Raw genomic sequence first — 24,417 nt, 5'->3', positions numbered from 1 at the left:
GAATGTACGAAGGAATCACAAGTCCTAGTTATAAGAGACCAGGATAATTCTTTGGTTTTTGGCATAATTGTTTGATATGTTTGGTATTACAGTTTTGGGGAGAATTGGTGGAAGTAGGAAATTTTAGCAGAGAAAATTGTACCATTTTATCATGAGAAATGAGTTTGGTTTTAGGCATAGCAAGTTTGGGATAAGAGAGTCATCTAGTGATGTCCAGTTAGAGAAGTAGAACTAATACTCAGTTAGGGCTGGAGTCTGTGGAGTTGATCCCCATAGAGTTAAGTCATGAGGATGAATGAAATCTTAGGAATTTCAGAAATTGTAGAATACTCTAGTCTGAAAAGATGGTGGTGTACATAACTTTAGTGGGTGGAGAGAGAGGACTTGGTGAAGGAAACTTTGAAAACTAGTGGTTGGAGAAGTCGGGGAACCTATGAAGTAAGGCTAAGGAAAAAAGAATTACTTTTTAAAAAAATTTTTATATAGTTATTTTTCAAGTACAGTTTTTTGTCTGTTTCTTCCATCCCATTTCCACCCCCCTTAGTTCTCATCCGTGTGTCCTTCCTATTTGTTCCTCCAAATCCCTCCCCCTTTTTCCCCTTAAATTTTCTTCCCTCTCCCCTCTGGTCACTATCCCCTTGTTCTCTATTTCAGTGTCTTTGTTTTTATTTTGCTTGCTTGTTTGTTTTGCTGTTTAGCTTCCTGTTAAAGGTGAGATCATAGAGGGGAGAGGGGAGGAAATTTCAGGGGCAAAAGGGGAGGGATTTAGAGGAACTAGTATAAAGGACACATGGACAACAGCTAAAGGGGGTGGAATGGGAGGGAGGTGGGGAGCAGGTGGGGGTGGACTGGGATGTGAGTAAAAGACAGAAAACTGTACTTGAAAAATAATTAAATAAAAAACTATGGTACATATACACAATGGAATTCTGTGCAGCTGAAAGAAAGAAGGAGCTCCTACCCTTTGCAACAGCATGGATGGAACTGGAAAGCATTTTGCTGAGTGAAATAAGCTTGGCAGTGAAAGAATTACTTTGGTTCAAAGTAATGTTTCTTCTGTATGTTCCCCATCCCATTGCAATACATCTTTTTTTTTTTTTTTTAAAGATTTTATTTATTTAGATAGAGGGGGAGGGAGAGAGAAAGAAAGGGAGGGAAACATCAGTGTGTGGTTGTCTCTCACCTGGACCCCACTGAGGACCTGGCCTGCAACCCAGGCATGTGCCCTGACTGGGAATCGAACTGGTGACCCTTTGGTTCGCAGTCCTTGCTCAATCCACTGAGCTACACCAGCCAGGGCCCATTGCAATCCATCTTTAATGGAAGAACTTGGAACATAAAAACAGTACAAATATTTGAAAAGTACAACCCCATTAGCCAGAGAAAACTATTATAAATATTTTGTTATATTTTAAACTACTATATATTTCTTCCTTAATATGTCTGTATATTTGCATTTTTATATTGTCATACGAAAGACTGATTGTCTTTGTTCTTTGCTGCAGATAATTGGGGTAAGTAAGATGACTCCAAAAGAGTTCAGATTTCCCTGGCTGGTGTAGCTCAGTGGATAGAGTGCAGGCCTGCAAACCAAAGGAGCTCGGTTCAATTCCTGTCAGGGCACATGCCTGGGTTGCAGGCTAGTTCCCAGCAGGGGACACATGAGAGGCAACCATACATCAATATTTCTCTCCCTTGCTCCTTCCCTTCCCCTCTAAAGATAAATAAATAAAATTATTTTAAAAGAGAGTTCAGTTTGTTAATTCCGTAGCTTATTTGCTGATTCAGTCTTCTAAATATTTAATGTGGCATTTATGTGTTTTTTTGAATGAATTATTTAAAAGAAGTTGCAGCTCTAATATTCCACTTTTATTCTTCAGATGATTGCAAAAGGGAAAAATGCATCTGAACTGTTTCCTGCTGTTGTGAAGAATGTGGCCAGTAAAAATATTGAGGTACTGTTTTGATTAATAATTTTCATGATTTGTTTTGTGGGAAAGAATCATATGCTCTTTACTTACTTGAAATGCAACATAAGATATTTAAGTGTCATTAGATTTTTGTTGATTCTCAGGAGGGTATGTTCACTCAGTAGGAAGTAGTGATATCTGGGTGAAAGTCAGACGCCAGCACTCGTGCCTCCTGCTTGCCCATTGTTAGCATAGCGAATTCGCCTGGTCCTCTTTGAGTCTGGGGAGTTTGGAAGAAGGCACTGTCTCCACTGAAGAATATTTTCAAGGACCTGGTGACATCAGGGCAGATGTTTCAGGTGGATGTAGGTGGAACTTAAAGATACAGGGAGTCTTTTCACTTACAATCAAGTATTATTAACATCCTTGAAGCTGTATTTCTTTGTTTTGATTATGTATTTGGGGGGTGCTTACTCTGGGATGTACTTGTACAGTGTACGTGTTTAACTTATTACAGTCTACCATCAGGACTTACAATGTACATCTCTAAGTTATCCTAGTCTACTTTCAAATATCATTATACACTAGTCCCTCCTTATCCTCGGGGGATATGTTTCAAGACCCCCAGTGGTTGTTGCATGAAGCCACAGATGGTACCAAAACCTGTACACACCATGTTTTTTCCTGTGCATACATACCTGTGATGAAATTTAATTAGGCACAGTAAGAGATTAACTACAATAACTAATAATATATATAATGGAACAGTTACAACAATGTACTGTAATAAAAAGGTGCGTGAGCAGCTTTGGTCCGGACCATTATTAAGTGAAATAAAGGTTACTTGAACACAAGCACTGCTGTTGATATTTCAGCAGTCAGTCTGATAACTGAGAGGGCTACTAAGAGACTCATGGGTGGGTAGCTATGTGGTGTGGCTATACTGGATGAAGGGGTGATTTCACGTCCTGGTCGGGACAGAGGGGGTGGTGTGAGATTTCATTGTACTGCTCAGACAGCTCACAGTTTAAAGGTATGGATTGCTTGTTTCTGGGATTTTCCATAAAAATTTCAGACCAGGGTTGACTGGGGAAGGTGAAGCTGTGGATAACGGGAGACTGCTGCCCTACTCTCATGTGCTTTGAAAACCTTATGACAAATTTTCATTTGCACCTTTCTATTTTTTCTCATATTATTGTGCATTTTACTTCTAAATATGCTAAAACACTCTAACTGTATGGTTTTTATTTTTGCTGTGGAATCAATCATCTTTTAAAATACATGAAATATAATTAACATAACATAAACTTCTTACTTTTAAAGTACACAATTCAGTGAATTGTGCAACAAGCACACCATCTAATTCCACATTTTTATCACCTCAAAAAGGTGTTTGTTAGCAGTCACTTTCTGTCCCCCAGCCCTGGGCAATCATTTCTCTACTTTTTGTCCTGATGGATGTGCCTATTCTTGACATCTTATATAAATGAAGTTAGATAATAAGTGGCTTTTGTGTCTGGCTTCTTTCACTTAATGTTTCCAGCATTTATCATGTTGTTGCATTTATCCTTCTTATTCATTCCTCCTTATTGCTGAATAATATTATGTATTTATTTTTCTTTATTGCTTAATAATGTTCCATTGTATGGATATCCTGCACTTTGTTTATTCATTTATCAGCTGATTGATATTTGGATTGTTTCCACTTTTTGGCTCTGCTGCGGTATGAATAATGCTGAATAAGGCCACTGTAAACACTCTGGACAAGTTTTTGTGTGGGCGCAGTGCTCATTTCCCTTGGGTGTGTACTTTGGAGTGATACTGCTGGGTCATATGGTAACTCTGTGTTTAACTTTTTGTGGAACTGCCAAATTGCTTTCCACTGCAGGTACCCTGTCTCACATTCCCATCAGCAATGTATGTAAGTTCTCTTTTTTCCACATCCTCACCAGCACTCTTTGTTTTTCTTTTTTTTTTAAAGTTATTGTTTGTCTTTTAGATTGTAGACGTAATGCAGACTGTGATGTGGTATCCATCTCATTCCCACTTTTGAAATTTTGATTCACATTTACCTAATAAAAATTATTGAGCATCCATTAGCCAAATTTACATTTTTGGAAATATGTCTAATCATTCCCCCATTTTATAATTGGTTTGTTTGTCTTTCTGTTGTTTATTTGTAAGAGTTCTTTATATTTCTGAATGTTGAACTTTTATCTGATATATAATTTGCAAATATTTTCTCCCATTCTGTGGGCTCTCTTTTATTTTTTTGATACTATCCTTTGAAGGACATTTTAAATTTTGATGAATCCCAGTTTGTCTGTTTTTTCTTTGTTTGCTGGACGCTTTAGGTGTCATATCTAAGAGACTGGTGTTAAATCCAGGGTCATGAAGATTATATTTGTCTTTTTCTTAAGAATTTTATAGTTTAGCTTTTATGTGTAGGACTATGATCCATTTTGAGTTAATTTTGTATATGGTGTTACCTGCTTTCTGTCACTGTGGTTTTGTCATTCTAGAATTTCTTACATACCGAATCTTACAGTATGAAATCTTGTGTTTGACTTCTTTTACTTAGGAAACTGAGGTTCATCTATGCTGTTTCATGTATTCACATTTTGTTTCTTTTTGCCATAATCTGGTCATTTCACAATTTCTTTTTTTTTTTTTAAAGATTTTATTTATTTATCTTTAGAGGGGAGGGAGAGAAACATTAATGTATGGTTGCCTCTAGTGCGTCCTCTGCTGGGAACTGGCCTGCAGGGAACTGGCCTGCACCCCAGGCATGTGCCCTGACTGGGAATCAAACTGTGATCCTCTGGTTTGCAGCCCTGCGCTCAATCTACTGAGCTACACCAGCCAGGGCTGGATATTTCACAATTTCTTTATCAGTTGAAATATAATTGGATTGAATTAAATGGGATGTGTGGGCATATATTTTAATTTTGGGGGGGTAACTATCTGAGAATAGATTTGTTGTATTTTCTGGGAAATACTGCAGTACTATATAGTTTGCCAAAGTGGTTGTGTGCATTCTAACCAGCAGTGTATGAGAGTTCCAGTTGGTTCATATCCCTTCCAACTCCGGATCTTGTAAGATTTTATGGTAGCTTTGTTGTGCCTTTAATTGCATTTTCTGGGTATTTAGTGATTCTCAGCATTTTTTCATGATTTTGATGGTCAGTCATATATCTTTTCTAAAATATTTATTCCAGTCTTGAGCCTCTTTTAATTTTTTGTCCTAAGTATAAACATTCTTTATATATTCTGATAAAAGCTATGTGTCAGCTAGATGGTTGTTTACTATTATTTATTTTCCCCTGTCAGTGCCTTTCCTTTTTCTTTTCTAATGTCTTTTAAAAAACAAGCATTTGATTTTGATAAAGTCCATTTTATTGATTTTTCAGTTATAATTCAGGCTATTTTGTGACCTATGTAAGAAACTTTTTCCTAATCTAATGTCATAAAGATTTCTCCTGGCCCTAAAAGTTGAATAGTTTTCGTTGTGACATTTAGGCTGATGATCCCATTGCAGTGGGGTTCCCACGACGACCCACATATTCAGTGATTCACTGGGGGGGGTTCCCTATGAATCCTGATCCATAGGAATCAGGATATAGTCACATTCAGTTATGGTTTATTAAAGAACGATACATAACAAAATCTGGTACTGAAAGAGGTGCATAGGGCAAAGTCTAGAGGAAACCAGGTGCAGTCTACCAAGAATCTTGTCCTAGTGCTTTTCCCAGCGACAGGAGATTCTTCCATCTTCCATTGTATCAAAACGTCTGAGGTGTTTTCTACTAGGAAAGTTCATTAGAGACTTAGTACTCAGCTTTTTCATTGGGGGCTTTTCATTTAGGGATTACCTCCTAAGTTCCAGACTCCCAGAAGGAGAGCACATGTTTAGTGCAAACCGTATTGTTTGTGTGTAAATCATACTTATTAGTTAGGGAGTTAGGGGATGCCCCTGAAAATCAAATCCTCATACACCAGCCAGGGCCAGTTTGTAAGCAGACTTTCTAGAGAAAGCAGTCTCTGGCTTTGCATGTGATCTCTTTACTGCACAGCATTTCAAATTAGATTGTGTGTGTGGCATGAGGTAAAGTTTGAGATTCACTTCCTCCCAGATATTTAGTTGTTTTGCTGTCATTTATTAAGAAGACTATATCTTTTTTCATTGAGTTTCTGTGCCACTTATGTGAAAAATTCTTGATCATGTAAATGAGAGTATAGTTTTGAATTTTTTGTTTCACTGATATGTGTGTGTCCTTATGCTTGTACCACACTGTTTTGTGTACTGTAGTCTCATAGTAACTCTTGAAGTCAGGCAGTATGAGCTCTCCAGTATTGTTCTGTTTTTAGCCTTGTTTTGGCTAATCCGGGTCATTTACCTTTCTACATGAGTATTAAAATCAGCATCCTAGTATCTTCAAAAGCCTCTTGGGATGGATATTGTTTGCAATGAATTTATAGATCAGTTTGGGGAGAATTGCTGTCTTCACCATATTAAGTCTTTTAGTCCATGAACACAATCTTCTGTAATTTCCCTTTGCAGTTTTGTAGTTGTTGGTATACAAAATTTGCACATATTGTTAAATTTAGTTTTTAGTAGTTTCAAAGGCTTTTTCAAATGGTGTTATCTTTGTAATTTCATTTCCCAGTTGGTCATTGCTAGCATACAGATTCTGTAGTTGATAAATTTACTTACTAGTACTAATATCTATTTTATAGATTTCTTAGGCTTTGCTACATAAATGATCATATTATGTAGAAATATAATTTTACTTTTCTATTCTATATGTCTTTTTCTTGTCATATGGCATTGAGTACACCCACATTACTGTGTTGCATAGGAATGATGAAAGTGGTAACTTTTGCCTTGTTTCTGACGTAGAAAGCATTGAGTCTTTTACCATTAAATGTGATGATAGTGGTAGGCAGATGCCTGTAATCATGTTGAGGAAATTGTCCATCCTTAGTTTGCTGAGAGTTTTTATAATGCATGAGATTAGAATTTCGTCAGGTGCTTTTTCTATAACTATCAAAATTATCATATGATTTTTCTGTATTCTCATATGGTGGCTAATTGGATTTGATTTTGAGTTATTAAGCCGTTCTATTCCTGGGATAAATCTCTCATGGCTTTGTTGTATTAACCATTTAATATATTGTTAGAATGATTTACCAACTTTTGTTAAGGAGTTTTGCATCTATATGTTATTGAAGAATTTTTTTCTTATAAGGGTTTTGGTTTTGGTACCAGGGTAATCAGGTTAACACCAGCTTTATAAATGAGTTGGGAGGTGTTTCTCCTCTGTTGCCTCAAAGGGTATGTGTACAATTGGTATTTTATTCTAGCTGGTTATTATTTTTACTGTGTAGTCATCTGGGCATGAGAGTTTAATTTATAGGAAGGTTTTTAATTTTGAATTCAAATTATTCACTTGGTATAGGCCTGTCTGGGAAACAGCCAGCTTGGGTTGTTCAAACCTAAGTTGTACATGCCCAAGAAAGGTCTGTTTTTATGACTGACCCTTGGTTGGTTCTGGCAAACTGAGCTCTTGGGCCATTCTGTCTGATGAGTTATTTCACATGTGTTGGGTCTTGAGCCATGGTATACCAGCTTGTCGAACTGTTTATACTAAACACGTGCTTTATAGTAAAAATTTTCTTGGTCAGGAGCCTTAGTTAATAATGTCATGCATACTGATGGCCATGTATGTAGGCTAGGCATACAGCACCTACATGACTGGTCTCTGATAAAAAGCCTGGACACATCTGTCTTCGTAAGTTCTACTGACTGGCAGCTCTGTGTACCTATGGTTACACATTGTTGGTGAAGGAGTTCAGCAGCTTTTAATGTGACTCCACTGGCAGGAGGAATCTTGGAAATGAGTGCCTGGTTTCCTCTGGACTTTACCCCATGTGCCTTTCCTTTTTGCTTATTTTACTTTTGTTGTAATGAAATATAACCCTGAATATAACAACTTTCTGAGCTTTTTGAGTTCTTCCAGTGAATCTTCAAGCCTTTAGGGTCTTGTGGACCCTCAACACAGGACTATTTAGATTTTCTATTTCTGCTTGGATGAGTTGGTAATTTGTCATTCCAGAAATTCATATGTTTCTACTAGGTTGTCAGCTTATTTGCATTATGTTGTTAACATTCCCTTAGTATCCTTTTAATATCTGTACCTTCCCCAGTGATGTTTCCTCTTTTATTTCTGATATTGATAATTTTTGTTTTCTTTTTTTCTTGACTGATAAAGAGCTTTCTCAGTTTTATTGATCTTTTAAAAATGGCTTATGGTTTTATCAATTTTCTTGTTTGTTTTCTATGTCATCATTTTTTTTGATATGATCATTAACTTTGTATTTATCTTCTATATTTCATCCTTCTACTTGAGTGTTATCATTTTTTCTGATATTTTTAGTTGGGGGCTCAGATTAAATCTTATTAATAAAAACCTTTAATATTATGTATTTTCCTATTAACATTGCCTTAGTTGCTTTTTCCAAATTTTAATTTATTTTTATTGTTGTTCAGATAAAAATATTTTATTTATGATTTTTGACTCATGGATTGGTCATATTTTTAAGTATATTTTATTGATTATGGTATTACAGTTGTTCCATTTTTTCTCCCCTTTATTTCTCTCCAACCTGCACTTCTCCTCCCACCAGCATTCCCCTACCTTAGTTCATCTCCATGGGTTGTACATATAAGTTCTTTAGCTTCTCCATTTCCTCTGCTATTATTAACCTCCCCCTGTATATTTTGTACCTACCATTTATGCTTCTTATTTCCTGTACCTTTTCTGCCATTCTTCGCCCTCCACCTTCTCACTAATAACCCCCTGTGTGACCTCCATTTTTGTGATTTTGTTCCTGTTCTGATTGTTTGCTTAGTTTGTTTTTTTTTTGTTTTTTTTCTTAGGGTCAAAGTCCCTTTAACGTTTCATGTAATAGGGGCTTGGTTATGATGAACTCTTTTATCTTATATGGGAAGCACTTATCTGCCCTTCCATTCTAAATGAAAGTTTTGCTGGATAGAGCAATCTTGGATGTAGGTCCTTGCCTTTCATGACTTGGAATACTTCTTTCCAGCCCCTTCTTGCCTGTAAGGTCTCTCTTGAGAAATCAGCTGACAGTCTGATGGGAACTCCTTTGTAGATGACTGTCCCCTTATCTCTTGCTGCTTCTAGAATTCTCTCCTTCATTTTAATCTTGGCTAATGTAATGATGATGTGCCTTGGTGTGTTCCTCCTTGGGTCTACCTTCTTTGGGACTCTCTGGGCTTCCTGGACTTCCTGGAAGTCTATTGCCTTTGCCAGATTGGGGAAATTGTCCTTCATTATTTGTTCAAATACATTTTCAACTTCTTGCTCTTGTTCTTCTTCTGGCAACACTATGATTCGGATGTTGGAGCACTTAAAGTTGTCTTGGAGGTTCCTAAGCGTCTCCTCATTGTTCTGAATTCTTGTTTCTTCATTCTGTTATGGTTGGATGTTTCTTTCTTCCTTTTGTTTCAAATCATTGATATGAGTATTTGTTTTCTTCCCATCACTGTTGGTTCCCTGTATATTTTGCTTTATTTCACTTTGCATAGCCTTTATTTCTTCCTTCATTTTGCGACCAGGCTCATTCAGTAGTGTGAGCATCCTGATTACCAGTGTTTTGAACTCTGTATCTGTTAGGTTGGCTGTCTCCTTCTTGCTTAGCTCTTTTTCTGCAGTTTTGATCTGTTCTTTCATTTGGGCCATATTTCTTTGTCTTGGCACATCTGTTACATAGTGAGGGGCGAGGCCTTAGGCATTTGACAGGACGGGGCAACCCAGGTTGTTGTGTTGTAGTGCCGACTATGGGGGAGGGGTCAGAGAGGGAACAGTGCTGCTTGCTGTGCTCTTGGCTGGCTTTCAGTCACTTGCCCAGCTACCCACAAGCAAATTGGACTTTCTGGTGCTGATTCATGGGTGGGTGGGCTTGTATGTGTTCTAGGACCCTGTGGGTCTCTCTGATAAACTCTCCTTTGAGGATGGGAATTTCTCCCGCTTTTGCAACCCCCACAGATTTTTGCAGCCAGAGGTTTTGAGGAATTCTTTTCCCATGCCTGAACCCTGGCTTGCTCCGTTTGTCTGGCTCTCCTGTTATTCCTCTCGTTTTATCCTCATGCAAATGTGGGACCACCAGATGCTGCCTTGCCCTTTACCCTCTTTACCCTAGTTGCCCGGCTCTGCCCCTCCTAACAGTCTGGATGAATGTTTCTTCTTTAACTCCTTGGTTGCCGGACTTCCACACAGTTCAATTTTCTGTCAGTTCTGGTTGTTTTTTGTTTTTAAATTTTTTGTTGTCCTTTTGGTTGTGCGAAGAGGCATAGTATATTTACCTGTGCCTCCATCTTAGTCAGAATTCCTGACTCATGGATTATTTAGATGTATGTTTTTAATTTTCAGAGATTGTGAAAGGGAGGGTTATCTTAGTTATCTTGTTATTGTTTTATGATGTAATTTCATTTTTGTCTATGAGGACAAGATAGCAGAAAGGTTAAATTATCTGACCACAGTCACCCAGCTGGTATATGGAAGGGTAAGAGCCCAAAGCCAAGTAGCTTGTCTTCATAACCAGTCTTAGACCATTCTCCTTTCAGAGCCATTTTTCCTGTCGATGATTCCTTCTTCCTTTTCTACCTTAGTTTGACCTCTTATCAAAATCTGGTATTAGTTACCCTTTGGGGAAGTATCTGACACTGGTATAAATTTTTTGTTTTAAATATGAGTAGAAATGACCAAGTCCTTAGAAATCAGTAGTCAATTAACTAGTTCTCCTTGAACTTGGAATCTTCTTGTTCTAAACAGAAAATTCTGTACTAGTTATTATTAATTCAAAGCTGTTTGTACCTTTCTTTTTTTTTAAATAATTAACTTTATTTAGTTATTTTTCAAGTACAGTTTTTTGTCTGTACCTTTCATATAGTTAAAATAGTAGTACTTTTCTATTTGGTTATGTTTTTCCTTTACAATCAGATTCTGGTATACTGCCTAAGGTTTTAAAACAAAATGTCCCTATAAATATAGTTACTGGTCTAGTTGTTTGAATTTCTTTTGTTCTTGAAATACCTTGTTAGTTTTTTGAAACATGCATAATCCTCTAATGTTGTGGGAAAACTGACACAAGCTTCTTAAAATTTATGTTTAGAGGATTGATTGATGTTTTATTGCTATCAAGTGCAAAATTTCATTTTTACAAGTACATGCTGCCTTAGACACACACTTGAGCTATATGTCATCTGCCATTCGATGTCAAATGATAAAAATGTGACCTAGTAAGCAATCAGTGGTTATAGTACAAAAATAATCAAAGGTTTAGTCAATAACTCATGAAGTTTGATGTACTAGTATTGATAAGCTAATTAAACAGATCTGCCTGTGTTCTTCCAGCCTACTGGGGCTCTGCTATGATTAGCTGTACAGCAAGGAGTGTTGTAGCATTGAATGAAAGTAACTGATCAGAAAATGGTGTAGTCACGGAGCTTTAAGTACTCCCATTTCTGGTCACAGAATGGTTTCAGGGAAAGTAGGTTTTCTCTGCACACCTGCAGCCAGTCAGTACTTAGGCCTCTTGTGGTCAATATTGATTGATTCTTATAACAGAAGTAGAACAAATTTAGTGTTTTGCAACCTTCTGTGATTTAATATTGTTATGCTTTTTGTTGTAACAGTCACAAAAATCTTTCTGTAATAGTGAGTAATTACAGCAATACCTACTAGCTCAGCTGTGGATCTAAATGTTTCAGTGTTGCCAATATAAACTTCTGGATATTCTGGAGTTTATAATTCAGCTCTATAAGTTGGTTATAGCAATTACTTGGTAAATAAAGGTGTTACTAAGAAAACAAAACGATGAAGGGGTGGATGGACTTGAACCTATTCTTTCAAAACTTTTCAGAGTACTATAGACTGAGATCTGAATGTAATTAGTAAGAAGAAAGAATATTTTATATGATTACTTTTTAAAAACTCCACAAGTTAAAGACTTTTGAGGCAGTCTTTGAAATACATGTCATTTCTTCATAGTATGTTAATATCCTTCTAGACATCTACGTAAACATGGGTTATAATCGTTGGTGGTAAGTTAGATCATAGATGTAGCAATCCGATGGGAAGTGTCTTAATTTTTTTCAGCCTACCATTGGGCTGTGATACTTTATTCAGCTGATAATTATTGAGTTCTTAGTATACGCCAGGCATGTGATAAGTACTGCAAATATCACCCAGTTAAACTGAAAATGTTCACTGTTTTTTGGCATTGTTGTAACCTCAGGAACTTTAAAATCTGTTGGGAAGAAAATTATTTATACCTCAAACAATTAGATGAGTGCTTCTTAGACTGTAATTAAAGAATTTTTAAAATTTGTATTTTCATTAAAAAATCTAAAACACTGGTATGTTTTGGATCATTTGGTTGCCATCTTATATACTTCTATACACATAGTTTTGGTACCCATTTGTATTTTTGTGTAAGATCATTGGTTCCAAGTGATCATTTAAAGTATTCATAAAAACTAACAACAAAAAAGGTTCATGGACTTTCAGGGGCCTAAGTGGGTTGGTATCATATGTAGATGTGAGGTCACCTGGGCGAGACTGCCATTGATTGATTGGCATTCAGAGATGTTGTTTTGGAGTAACTTTTTCCTGATTGGCTAATGCTCAGAAACTAAGGGCTGTCATCACAGATTGGTTGACTTGCAAGTTTGTTCATGTAGCTGAGTATTTTGTTGATCTATGGAGCAGGTTTAAAACAATTCCGATGGTTGTGTGTTGCCAACCCTGCAGGAAAAACTGTCTTCCTAGGGATCCCCAAAATATTTTCAATTTGAGACTTTTTAAATAATAAAACTGTTTAAAATAGTTTCATAATCAGAGAAAATACTGGTTTTTTTTTTGTTTCGGAGGATGTCTGGAAAGATGAGATTCAACCCTAAAGTGAAAATATCTTAATTGTTTTGTCTGAACACAACATTAATATTCATATTAAAAATTAAATAATACAGAAAGATGTAAAGATGTAAAGAATTTCACTGGTTAATGCCAGCACCCAGAGATAATTACTGTTAACATTTTACCATTTGATTTATTAACTTTTACACTTACCTGATTTGAATCCAGGTTCTTTATTTAATAAATGTGCTATTTTTGTGAAGTTACTTAAGCCTCTCTATGCTTCAGTTTCTTTATCTGTAAAATAGGAATAAGAAGACATGTTCATTGAGTAGTGACTATAAAATGAAGTAATCTAAGTAAAACATTTAGAACAGTGCCTAGCACAGAGTGCCATGTGTAAATATTTGATGTTATTACCATATTATGTCCATTCTAAGACATTTGTTTTCTATTTTGATATTGCAGTTGGGACTTATCTTAACAATTGATAATGACCTATAATTGGCAGAGGTGTTTTGTCGTTGTTGTTGTTCCTTTCTTTGTGATTTATAATATAGTGCTACATCTGGTCCATCTTAGATTGATAAAACACTGTATGTGTGTATCTACTTTTTATTTTACCTCCTATTTTGCACTTTTACAAATATTACAAGACATATTTTCACTATGTAAGATTTGTTTAATTCTTATAGTGGCTGCAAGTGTAGTGTGTGGATGGTACTATATTTTACTCTTCACCTGTTGATGGACATTTAATTGTTTTATTTTTGCTTTGGGGGAAGATTTTGATTAGTGGGACTTGGGGAAATGTAGAGTGATAATCTGAGTGAAGATTGAGAAAAAATGTGCAAGATGTTTTTGGGGATTTCCTGTTTGACTAGAAGAAATTTTGGGCCAGATTTTGAACTGTATTGAGTCTTGAGTTAAGCATTGTAGATTTCATTTTTACAACTTTGTAAATTCATTTAACACTGAAGAGTAATTGGAAATGAATTTTTTGTTATTTTTACCTATACCCCTGTCTTACAGTATTCAGGAATGGATTGATATCCACTTAAGGTAGTGTATTTAGCATTTATTAATAATGATGATGTAGAAAGTATGCTCATTAAGTTTTTGATTGTGCTCATGAAATTCTGAATAGCAGCAAAATAAGTCATATTGCAAATTAAGGTCTAGTATTATGTTAGGATGCTTTGATGAATTGAATTTAAGTTGTTGAACATTTCTGTGGGTAAATGTAAGATCTGGCTCTTCTTTTAAAAGGAAGAAAACTCAACAGGAACAATTATTCAAGTGTAGCTTGATTTAGTGGGACATACTTTTGGAGAAGGTGTATTACTGTAATTATGAATGAGTTGTATCACTGGAAGTACCTAACCTGGAACAAAGTCCTAATAACTAGTGTGTTCTGCTTAACTTGAATTTCTAGTTCAGAATGCCACACTGAAAGAATTATAAACAAATTGGAGTAGGTTCAGAGGGAGTAAAAGGATGGTATAGGACCTCAGAACTATGCTGTCATAGGAAATTGGAGAGCCCGGGAAGGAGGCCATGGCAGTTGTCTTTAAAGTAGTCCAGATTGGGTAGTATGATATAAAACGTGGCCCACTGTGGCACTGATTTTCCTTTTCAGCATCAATTTCAGCAATTTGTAACAACTTCCACCCATTTCCTATGCTCATTGAAGACTCCATAAACTTTTTGGCACGCACTGTGCTGATACATAAGGAAGTCAGTCAGGGAGTGGTATTTGAAGATACTTGAGAAGGGAGAGATGAGCTATGCGCAGTGCCAGAAGTAGGCAGTTGATGAATTTCAACTTAAATTCATTTAATTTTTCTGTTTATCATAATTTTGTTATAAACAAGGATTAAATTGCCTTTAAAAACCGTTTTCTCAACACACCTCCAACCTTTGGAAATTTTGCCATATAATATCCATAGTTAGCTGAAGATGTCATGTAATGTATATTGGAATGTGAATATTACCATAGAAACTGATTTGGAGCTTCAGCACCTTTGACAGATGAGGAAACATACCATAACCTATCATATAATCAGTCAGTACAACTCAGGTTCATTGTATTATTGGTATCCCTCATTTTGAAAATATTTTTGTAGTTCAGTAAATATTTTAATATTCTTATATGAGTTTTGCCCAGGGACTTTTCTCCCCCTTGAAAGGAAGGACACCTTAATAAGATGTTACTGTTATAGATTGGGTTATTAAAATTCTTATTTCACAAGCTTTTTCTGTTACCATTCACTATCCTATAATATCCATGGTGGGGCAAAAGTAGGTTTATAGTTGTGAATACATGAAGCATAGCATTTATGCTTTTAAAATTAATTTTCTATATGATTATTATATTAAAATTATTGTGTTATTTTCTATGTGAACAACTATAAATTTACTTTTGCCACACTGTGTATTGTTTTTATTTTACAGTCTAAGGTATGACCAGGCTTAGTTATTTACTTCAAAAAACTTAAGAGTGGATTTTGTTACAGAAAATACTGACTTTTAATTTTCACTCTGGCTAGGATTAAATGATTTTATTCTTTTAACAGATCAAAAAGTTAGTATATGTTTACCTGGTTCGATATGCTGAAGAACAGCAGGATCTGGCACTCTTGTCCATAAGTACTTTTCAGCGAGCTCTGAAGGTAAGTAATAGAGTGAATAGGCAAAGAGCTACACGGTCTCTGTACAGTTGAAGGTGTGTCATTTAAAGCAGTGGAGTAATAATTCACTAAATGGCACACTGGTGATTTGAAAGAGTTAAAAGGCCTCTCACAGTGCCTATTCAATACCCTTAGACAGTAATGCAGGTAACCAACTGGATCTTGCCCTGTTTGTTTCAGTTGTATATGTTTCTTTATATTTAGTATAATCATTATCATGCATCAAAGAACTCTTCATCATTATACAAACTAATTGTTGAAAGTATGCCAAGACAGGATGTGACTTTTTTAAAGATAAAATTTATGACCTCTGCCAATTTATTATCATGCAAGTTAAAAAAATCTAGCATGTTTAGTAGTAGTAAGTGATGAACAAGAAGTATAACCATTACTTCTCTGATTAGAACATTAGTAAGAGAAATAAACATTTATTAATCCTTTTTCTTACCCATTTTCATATACTGGTTGTTTATTTTAAATTAAGTAGCTTTCCCCTGCTATTGTTACATCGCATTCTATAAGCTCCTATTAACTGTGCCATAAAGATGTCTTTGAAATACTGTAAACTTGAAATTTTGATGACTATTTTTGCATTATCTTTAGGACCCAAATCAACTAATTCGCGCAAGTGCTTTAAGAGTTCTGTCAAGTATCAGAGTACCAATTATTGTACCTATTATGATGCTTGCTATTAAGGAAGCTTCTGCTGATCTATCACCATATGTTAGGAAGAATGCAGCCCATGCGATACAAAAATTGTACAGGTAGGTGCTTTGTTAATATCAAAGATCTCTAATGTTCTGTGGAGTGTTATAGCCCATGGAGGCTTGTTTCATTAACTCTTGTAACTAGTTTGTTCTTATACTAAGTAAACTCAGTGATTGTGTTTTTCCCCTCACAAACATCCTTTAGGCATCTTTGTTTTGGCTATAAAGTTTCTACATAGGTTTTTACTTGTGAGCTAATTAGGGCCTGTAATAATTTACAGATTTTGTAATTTAAAAATAACCAGAATTTGCCCCTGGCTGGTGTAGCTCAGTGGATTGAGTGCGGGCCTGTGAACCAAAGAATTGCAGTTTGATTCCCAATCAGGGCACAAGCCTGGGTTGCAGGTCAGTTCCTAGCAGGGGACGCACGAGAGGCAACCATACATTGATATTTCTCTCCCTCTCTTCTTCCCTTCTCCTCTAAAGATCAATAAATAAAATTTAAAAAACCCCCCAAACACCAGAATTTGAATTCTCATATAGTCTACCTCTCATGTACACATATACATGTATTATTAGAATTTATATTGTTTCTGTTTATTGTAGGGTAGAGCTGTGAATGTCATCTTCTCAACTTACTTTGTTTTCCTTCTCTCCTCCTTGATCTTGCTGTTTTCTTCATCGTCTGATTTTTTTTCCAAAGCTATTTTAGGAACTAATTTTTTTTAAAACTGGTTTTTAAATATAGCACCATACCATATTTGTATGCTACTTACTGAAACAGCATAAATTTCTTAATCTCTGTAGTAAACAGTTTGCCTAAATAAAATATTATCTGCAATAATTTGGTATTATTTTTTGTTGCCATTAATTCCACAAGCTTTTATCTAGATTATTTTGGTTTCTGGTGCTGTGTCGTATGTGTAAAATGTATGAAAACAGTAAAAGATGTATTATCATCACATATTTGAGGAAAAAGTCAGACATGCCAAATAATTAACGGCAATCTATAATTGAATAAGATATTGACATTTGATATATATGTACATACAAAAGTACACTAACAATGCCTGTAATAGGAGAGGGCTCGTGTGGGGTTTCATAATGTGAAGATGTAATGATAATGGCATTAGTTGGGAAAAACTTCCGGAGAAGGGAGACTGCAGTTGAAATTTGAAAGAATCGAAAGGTTTTATTTAATGTTCAGATAATGATAATGGTTACTATTAACTTACATAATGTTTGTAAAAAAAATAGTAACTCATTTTTTTAGGTAAATTGTCAAAGTTGTATCATGCTACTCACTGATGATCTTTCTGGTTACACACTTGAAGAATCAGATCGATGTTCACTTATGACACTTTAAAAGTTCATCACTGGGCTCCATTTTTATCTCTTCAGCTTCAATTTTTACTCTTTGCTTTTAATGTAGAGTCTCACTTTTGCCTGTTAGTCCTCTACATAAAATGTTTTTATCTCATTACCATCTCTTGTTCCTCCTTTAGTCTCTACCTAGAAATTTTTCCCCTTTCTTCAGCTCTAAAGTCAGTTAAGATTTCTCTGAGATGTCACTTCAAGAAACCCTCCACAGCCCACCTGTCTCCCTGAGTGCCCTTCCTCTTTATCCTCATAATCCCTTATACATATCTCTGTTATGTGGCATGACTGTGTTTGTGACTGTCTTTACTAACCTCTGCTTCTTTATCTCTGTATAACCATTGTTTAGCTTCTCAGTAAATGACCAACAGAAAAATTCCACGCTGGGAGGAAATTAGATCACTGTCAATATTGTAGTCATTAGAGCTGCTATTGAGACACATTTTTCAATTTTGTGCTTATGTAAGCCTTTGCTTATATATTTTTGTTTTAGAAAGCAGGTTTTATAATGTATGTTTCCATCAGTGAACTAGAATGCTACAATATTCTTTTTTGGAAATTCTGTGTATTTGTTTTTGACCATTACATATCCATAGTAGAAAATGACTGCTATCTTGTTATTTTTCCCCTCGGCTAAAAGAAGACTGTGTGGTTTATCTTCTTTCTTATGGTTTTCTAACTTATTTTAAAGAAGTGAACTTGTACTGTAAATACCTTCTTAATGGTATTGGTATCTGGGCTTAATATGAACAACTTTGGAGAGAAAGAATGGACACACTGGGAGTGAAAGCATCCCATTTTGCATTATATTTGTTTTCTGTTTGTTGCTGTTCTTACATAATTCTCACTTTCAGTTCCCTCTCGAAACATTCACAGTATTTTTGAAATGGTTAGCTTCATTTAAAGTTAGAATTAAAGGGAAAAATTTAATGTATGTTCTTTTCTTTTTATGATTTAGCCTTGATCCAGAGCAGAAGGAAATGTTAATTGAAGTCATTGAAAAACTTCTGAAAGATAAAAGCACAGTAAGTAATACGTTGTTATGTCAGAGTACAAGTATGCTTTATTTCATAGTACCATTTTATCATTGTATATTTGATATAATAATTATCACTTGTTTTTTTTAAATGGTATAAAGATGGAGCATAAATCCTTGAAGAATAAAAGTGTCCATGTAAAGAGAAGGATTGAATTTAGCATTTTAGTTTGTTATACTTTTCTTCTTCAGAGAGTGAAGAAGAGCAAGTTGGGAAAAAAATCTTTTCTTTAATCTGTGGCTAAATTGTTTATTGCTTTTAGTGCCAAAGTTTTTATTTCAAGCAATGATTTATTAGAATTTATAAAAACTGAATTATCTGGGAACAAATAATTGTTTTAAAATGAAGTTTTAAAAAATATTAAGGAGGTATTGAAAAATTAGAGGCTGTGTCTTAGTATTATAATTTTTTAAATTTATTTAATTGTTGTTCAAGTACAGTTTTCTGTCTTTTACTCCCATCCCAGCCTAGTATTATAATTTTTTGAAAAAAATACTAAACATTTTCACATGTACAAGACAAATTTCATTGGCTGATAAGAATGACTGTTCTGGCTAATATGAGTCATCTTTTGGGAATGTACATAACTCCTTCTTTTTTCTTCACTCCCATTCTTTGTGTGTAGTGATAATGAGATCTAGGAATAGTCGTGACCCTTGGGTTTTGTGAGCAGACCTCTGGAGGAGCTGGTATAATGGTTTCTTTGATAGAGGCTTCTACACCCAACTCCATGGCTCAACTATTGAGTAGGAGGATGCCAGCTTGTCTTAGAATAATATCACCAAGGAGCATGTGTACTCATATATAGCAACTATCCAAATATAGTGGCCACTGGCCCCATACCTGTTGTTGAATGGTATAGCATATTGTGAAGAACATTCAGTGTGCACTTGAGAGGAATGTGTATTCTGTTGTTGGGTGGAGTGTTCTATATATGTCCGTTAGATCTAATGAGCTTATAGTTTTGTTCAAGTCTTCTGTTTCTTTGTTTTTTTGTATTTTTTCATTATCATCTTAATTTTTTAATCTTAATTTTTTTTCTGTTACCATTTAGTCCCCTTATACCCCCATTCCCTCAGCAATCACCATAGACTGTTGTCCATGTCTATGAGTCCTTTTTCCTCAATCTCTCCACCCTCAGACAGAAATAAAAAATGCAATATCTGGAATAAATAAAACATTGGAAGGAATAAACACTAGGTTCAGTGAAGCAGAGGATTGAATCTGATTTCAAAGACAAGGTAGAAGAAAACATCCAGGCAGAGCTACAAAAAGAAAACAGACTTAAAAGAATGAGGAGAGCTTAAGAATCATGTTGGACAACAGGAAGGGTAACAACATCTGCATCGTGGGAATACCAGAAGGAGAAGAGAGTGAGCAAGGGATTGAGAACTTGTTTGAAGAAATAATGACTGGAAACTTCCTAATTGAGTGAGGAAAAAGACACACAAGTCTAGGAAGCTCAGAGAATCCCAAACAAGTTGGACCCAAAGAGGCCTACACCGAGACGCATCATAATTAAAGTAACAAAGGCTTAAAGACAAGGAGAGGGTATTTTGCCTTCTTAATGGTATTACTATCCAGGTTTAATATGAGCAGCTTTAGAGAGAAAGAATAGGACACATTGGAAATAAAAACATGCTCATTTTATCCATTATTGAAAGTGGAATATTGAAGTATACTCCTATTATTACAGAGCTGTCTATTCCTCCTTTTGATTCTGCCTGTATTTACTTCATATATTTAGGAGCTCTGATGTTTGGTGCATGTATGTTTATAATTGTTTTATCTTCCTTTTGTCATAATAAAATATCCATTTATCTCTAGTAATACTTTTTGTTTTAAAGTCTGTTTTGTCTGTTGTTAAGTACAGTTGCTCCAGCTTTTTTATGGTAACTGTTTACATGACACGTTTTTTCTTGCTTTTACTGCTAACCTATTGGTATTTTTTAATCAATGTGTGTCTCCTGTAGACAGCATATAGTTGGATTTTGTTTTTTTATCCTGTTTGGCAATATGTGCCTTTTAATTAGATTATTTATTCCATTCACATTTAATGTCACCGATATAATTGAACTTATAGTTGTTATTTTACTTGTTTTTCTGTTTCATATCATTTTGGTTCCTCATTCCTCCTTTACTACTTTGTTTTTACATTAGGTGTGTATGTTTTGTTGAAAATTTTAAGTCCTTTGATGAATTTTTCACTATATATTTAAGAAAAATTTTTTATATTATATGTGAGATTATACTTGCAGATTTTATTCCTAGGCCATCCAGCAAATTTCTTTTAATCTCTAATGTAGCAGAAATCTTCATTGCATTTCTACTGTAGTCTTTGGTATAATGTTAGAGGTAAGCAAACATAGATTTGCTTAATAAATAAAGACAGAGATAAGACATTTAATTTTCTTTTATCCTCTGTATGGTATACTTTTACCTGTTTCAGGAACCTACATACACAATCAGTATTATTGCTATTGTGGTTAACTTGACTTTAATAATAAAAAACATTTAGTTTCTTCCATGTGCAAGATAACTTGCTAAATATTATGGAGGATATGGTAAGATATACAAGAAACAGATATTTTAATGTAATTTACCATGATTTCTGCTACATTATACACTAAATGAGATTTGTGGCATAGCCTAGGAATGAAATCTCCATGTATAATGTGCATATATTTTCCAAAACAAGGTACATCACAACTGAAAAGTAGTCTTTAGACTTAGATGGAATTGGATTTGTGTCTGAACTTCTGCCATTTCTTAGCTATGTATTAATAAGCCATCATAAGTTTCAGTTTCCAAACTTGCAGAGCTGGTACTTTCTAGTATATAAATGTTTCATTTGTATTGAATGAGTTGTTGTATATAAAATCCTCAGCACAGTGCCTGACACCATAAAAGGGGTTAATAAATATTCCAAATAAGAAGTAAATACTCAAAAAAGGAGTGTAAAGGGTGATTTCTTTGTAAATTTGGAATGTCTGTTCTTGATTTCTGTTCATTTATTTCCAAAATACAGAGGATATATTGTGTACATGTTCAAAGGAGATATTTTATATTTGTTAAATGATTAAGGAATTTGTTTTTTTCTTGGTAGTAGAAATTGGGTGTTTAGTATTATTTTAATGTTTTACTTCACAAATGCTTAGTGTTCAAAAGTAGATCTTTTGGCGGCTTGATGATCTCTCATTTATGAGGCACTCTTTTTTCTGAAGTATTATATAGTATTATATATATTTATGTATTTAAAATTAAAAACACACATATTATTCTATCTATATTAAACAGCAATATTATTTACTGACACCTATAATTCCGATGCAGTAGCATGGGGTCCTTTCTAGCTTCCTTATCTTTTCAGCTTCTTTCTCCAACACTAAGAAATGTAGTTTCCATTTTCCTATAACTACAATATATGTAGTTACTAGCTCCATTCCAGAAGGCGGGAAGTGTTGTTTCAGAGTTGCTAACCTGTACTTCTGTGGGAAGTAGTGAGATAGAGACAGCAGAGTGGGTTAAGTAGTGGTTTAGAGTTGCATCTTATCTTGGTTTTACTACTTCTAAGCTATTATAAGTTGAAATTGCTTTATTGTTATATCATTGAACTTGTTATATTGGTATATAAGATAGCTGTTGATTTTCTATATGGTAATTTTGTATCCTGCTTATCTACTGAATTCTTTTATTGTTTGGTTTCCTTTTGTTCTTCATTTTCCATGGTTTGTTCTAGAAAATGAATCATAATCTGCAAATAGAAGTTGTTGTTCTTTCTCTTTTGTAATTTCTATGACTAATTTTTTGTCTAATTATATTGGCATATGCCTTTAGTACAATCAGTGTTTTATAGTAGTGGAGAAGGTGGGCATCCTTGCCTTATTTCAATGTAAAGAAAATGCCTGTAATATGTTTGCATTAAGTAACATGCTGATCCTGAGAATGTTTTGTTTTCTTTGAAATATAATCGTTTTACATGGTGTCTCAGGTTTACTTGAAGTGGGTCAAATTTTTCCTGGAATCCAGTGAGCCTTTTCAAAATGTAGATTCAGCATTTATATTGTTTTTGAAAAGTGGTGGGTTTTTGTATAATTTTAAATATTCTGTTCAGTTGTTACTTTTTATTCAGGGATTTCAATTTTCTGTAAGTTGGATCCATTTTTGCCTGTTTTGTATTTTTTCTTGTTCAAGTATAGTTTTCTTTTTCTCCCATCCCAGTTCACCCCCGCAGTGCTCCCTCCCGCCCTCCCATTTCCACCCCCTTAGCTTTTGTCCATGTGTTCTTTATACTTGTTCCTGTGAATCCTTCCCCTTTTTCCCCTGAAATTCCCTCCCCTCTCCTCTCTGGTCACTGTCCACCTGTTCTTTATTACAGTGTCTTTGGTTATATTTTGCTTGCTTGTTTGTTTTCTTTTTTAGCGTCCTGTTAAAGGTGAGATCATATGGTATTTGTCTTTCAGTGCCTGGCTTATTTCACTCAGCATAATGCTTTCCAGTTCCATCCATGCTGTTGCAAAGAGTAGCAGCTCCTTCTTTCTTTCTGCTGCATAAAATTCCATTGTGTATATGTACCATAATTTTTTGATCCATTCATTTACTGATGGGCACCTAGGTTGCTTCCAACTCTTGGCTATTATAAATTGTGCTGCTATGAACATTGGAGTGTATAGGTTCTTAGGATATAATCCTAGCAGTGGAATTGCTGGGTCAAAAGGCAGATCCATTTTTAGTTTTCTGAGGAAATTCGTACTGTTTTCCATAGTGGTTGTACCAGCCTGCAATCCCACCAACAATGGATTAGGGTCTCCTTTTCTCCACAACCTCTCCAACACTTGTTTGTTGCTTTATTTATGATGGACATTCTGACCCGTGTAAGGTGGTATGTCATGGTGGTTTTATTTTGCATCTCTCTGATAGCTAGTGATATTGAGCATCTTTTCATGTGTCTCTGGATCCTCTGTATGTCCTCCTTGGAGAAGTGTCCGTTCAAGTCCTTTGCTCACTTTTTAATTGGGTTGCTTGTCTTCTTAGAGTGGAGTCGCGTAAGTTCTTTGTATACTTTGGAGATTAAACCCTTGTCTGAGGTATCATTGGCAAATATGTTTTGCCATACAGTTGGTCCTCTTTTTATTTTAATGCTGTTTTCTTTAAAAGCTTTTAATTTTGATGAGATCTCATTTGTTCATTCTTTCCTTTATGTCCCTTGCTCTAGGGGACATATCAGTAAAAATGTTGCTGCGTGAAATATCTGAGATTTTCCCGCCAATGTTCTCCTTTAGGACTTTAATGGTGTCATGGCTTATATTTAAGTCTTTTATCCACCTTGAATTTATTTTGGTGTATGGTGTAAGTCGGTGCTCGAGTTTCATTTTTTGCACGTAGCTTTCTAGTTCTCCCAACACCATTTGTTGAAGAAGCTATCTTTAGTCCATTTTATGTTGCTGCCCCCTTTGTCAAATATTAATTGACTGTAGAGACTTGGGTTTATTTCTGGGCTCTCTGTTCTGTTCCATTGTTCTATATGCCTGTTTTTATGCCAGTACCAGGCTGTTTTGATTACAGTGGCCTTGTAATACAGTTTCGTATCAGGTATTGTGATCCCTTCTACTTTGTTCTTCTTTCTTAAAATTGCTGCTGCTATTCGGAGTCGTTTATGGTTCCATATAAATTTTTGAAGTGTTTGTTCTATGTCTGTGAAGTATGTCATTGATACTTTAATAGGTATTGCATTGAATCTGTACATTGCTTTG

The 24,417-nt window shown here is 35.1% G+C and overlaps 1 protein-coding gene across 2 annotated transcripts in view; it reads left to right on the top strand.

Moving 5' to 3' along the window:
- Positions 1-24,417, top strand: part of AP3B1 (adaptor related protein complex 3 subunit beta 1) — a 262,282-nt gene that overhangs the window by 38,807 nt on the left and 199,058 nt on the right. For both annotated transcript variants that reach the window (XM_053664477.1, XM_053664478.1), the window contains 4 exons: positions 1,881-1,955; positions 15,430-15,525; positions 16,147-16,307; positions 18,586-18,652. In XM_053664477.1, the coding sequence (XP_053520452.1) occupies positions 1,881-1,955; positions 15,430-15,525; positions 16,147-16,307; positions 18,586-18,652 (399 nt within the window). The remainder of the gene's footprint in view (positions 1-1,880; positions 1,956-15,429; positions 15,526-16,146; positions 16,308-18,585; positions 18,653-24,417) is intronic.

Source organism: Artibeus jamaicensis, unplaced genomic scaffold (assembly GCF_021234435.1).
Source record: "Artibeus jamaicensis isolate MK-2021 breed Jamaican fruit bat unplaced genomic scaffold, CSHL_Jam_final contig_373, whole genome shotgun sequence".
Taxonomy (NCBI): domain Eukaryota; kingdom Metazoa; phylum Chordata; class Mammalia; order Chiroptera; family Phyllostomidae; genus Artibeus; species Artibeus jamaicensis.
This window is presented reverse-complemented; position numbering and strand designations above follow the sequence as displayed.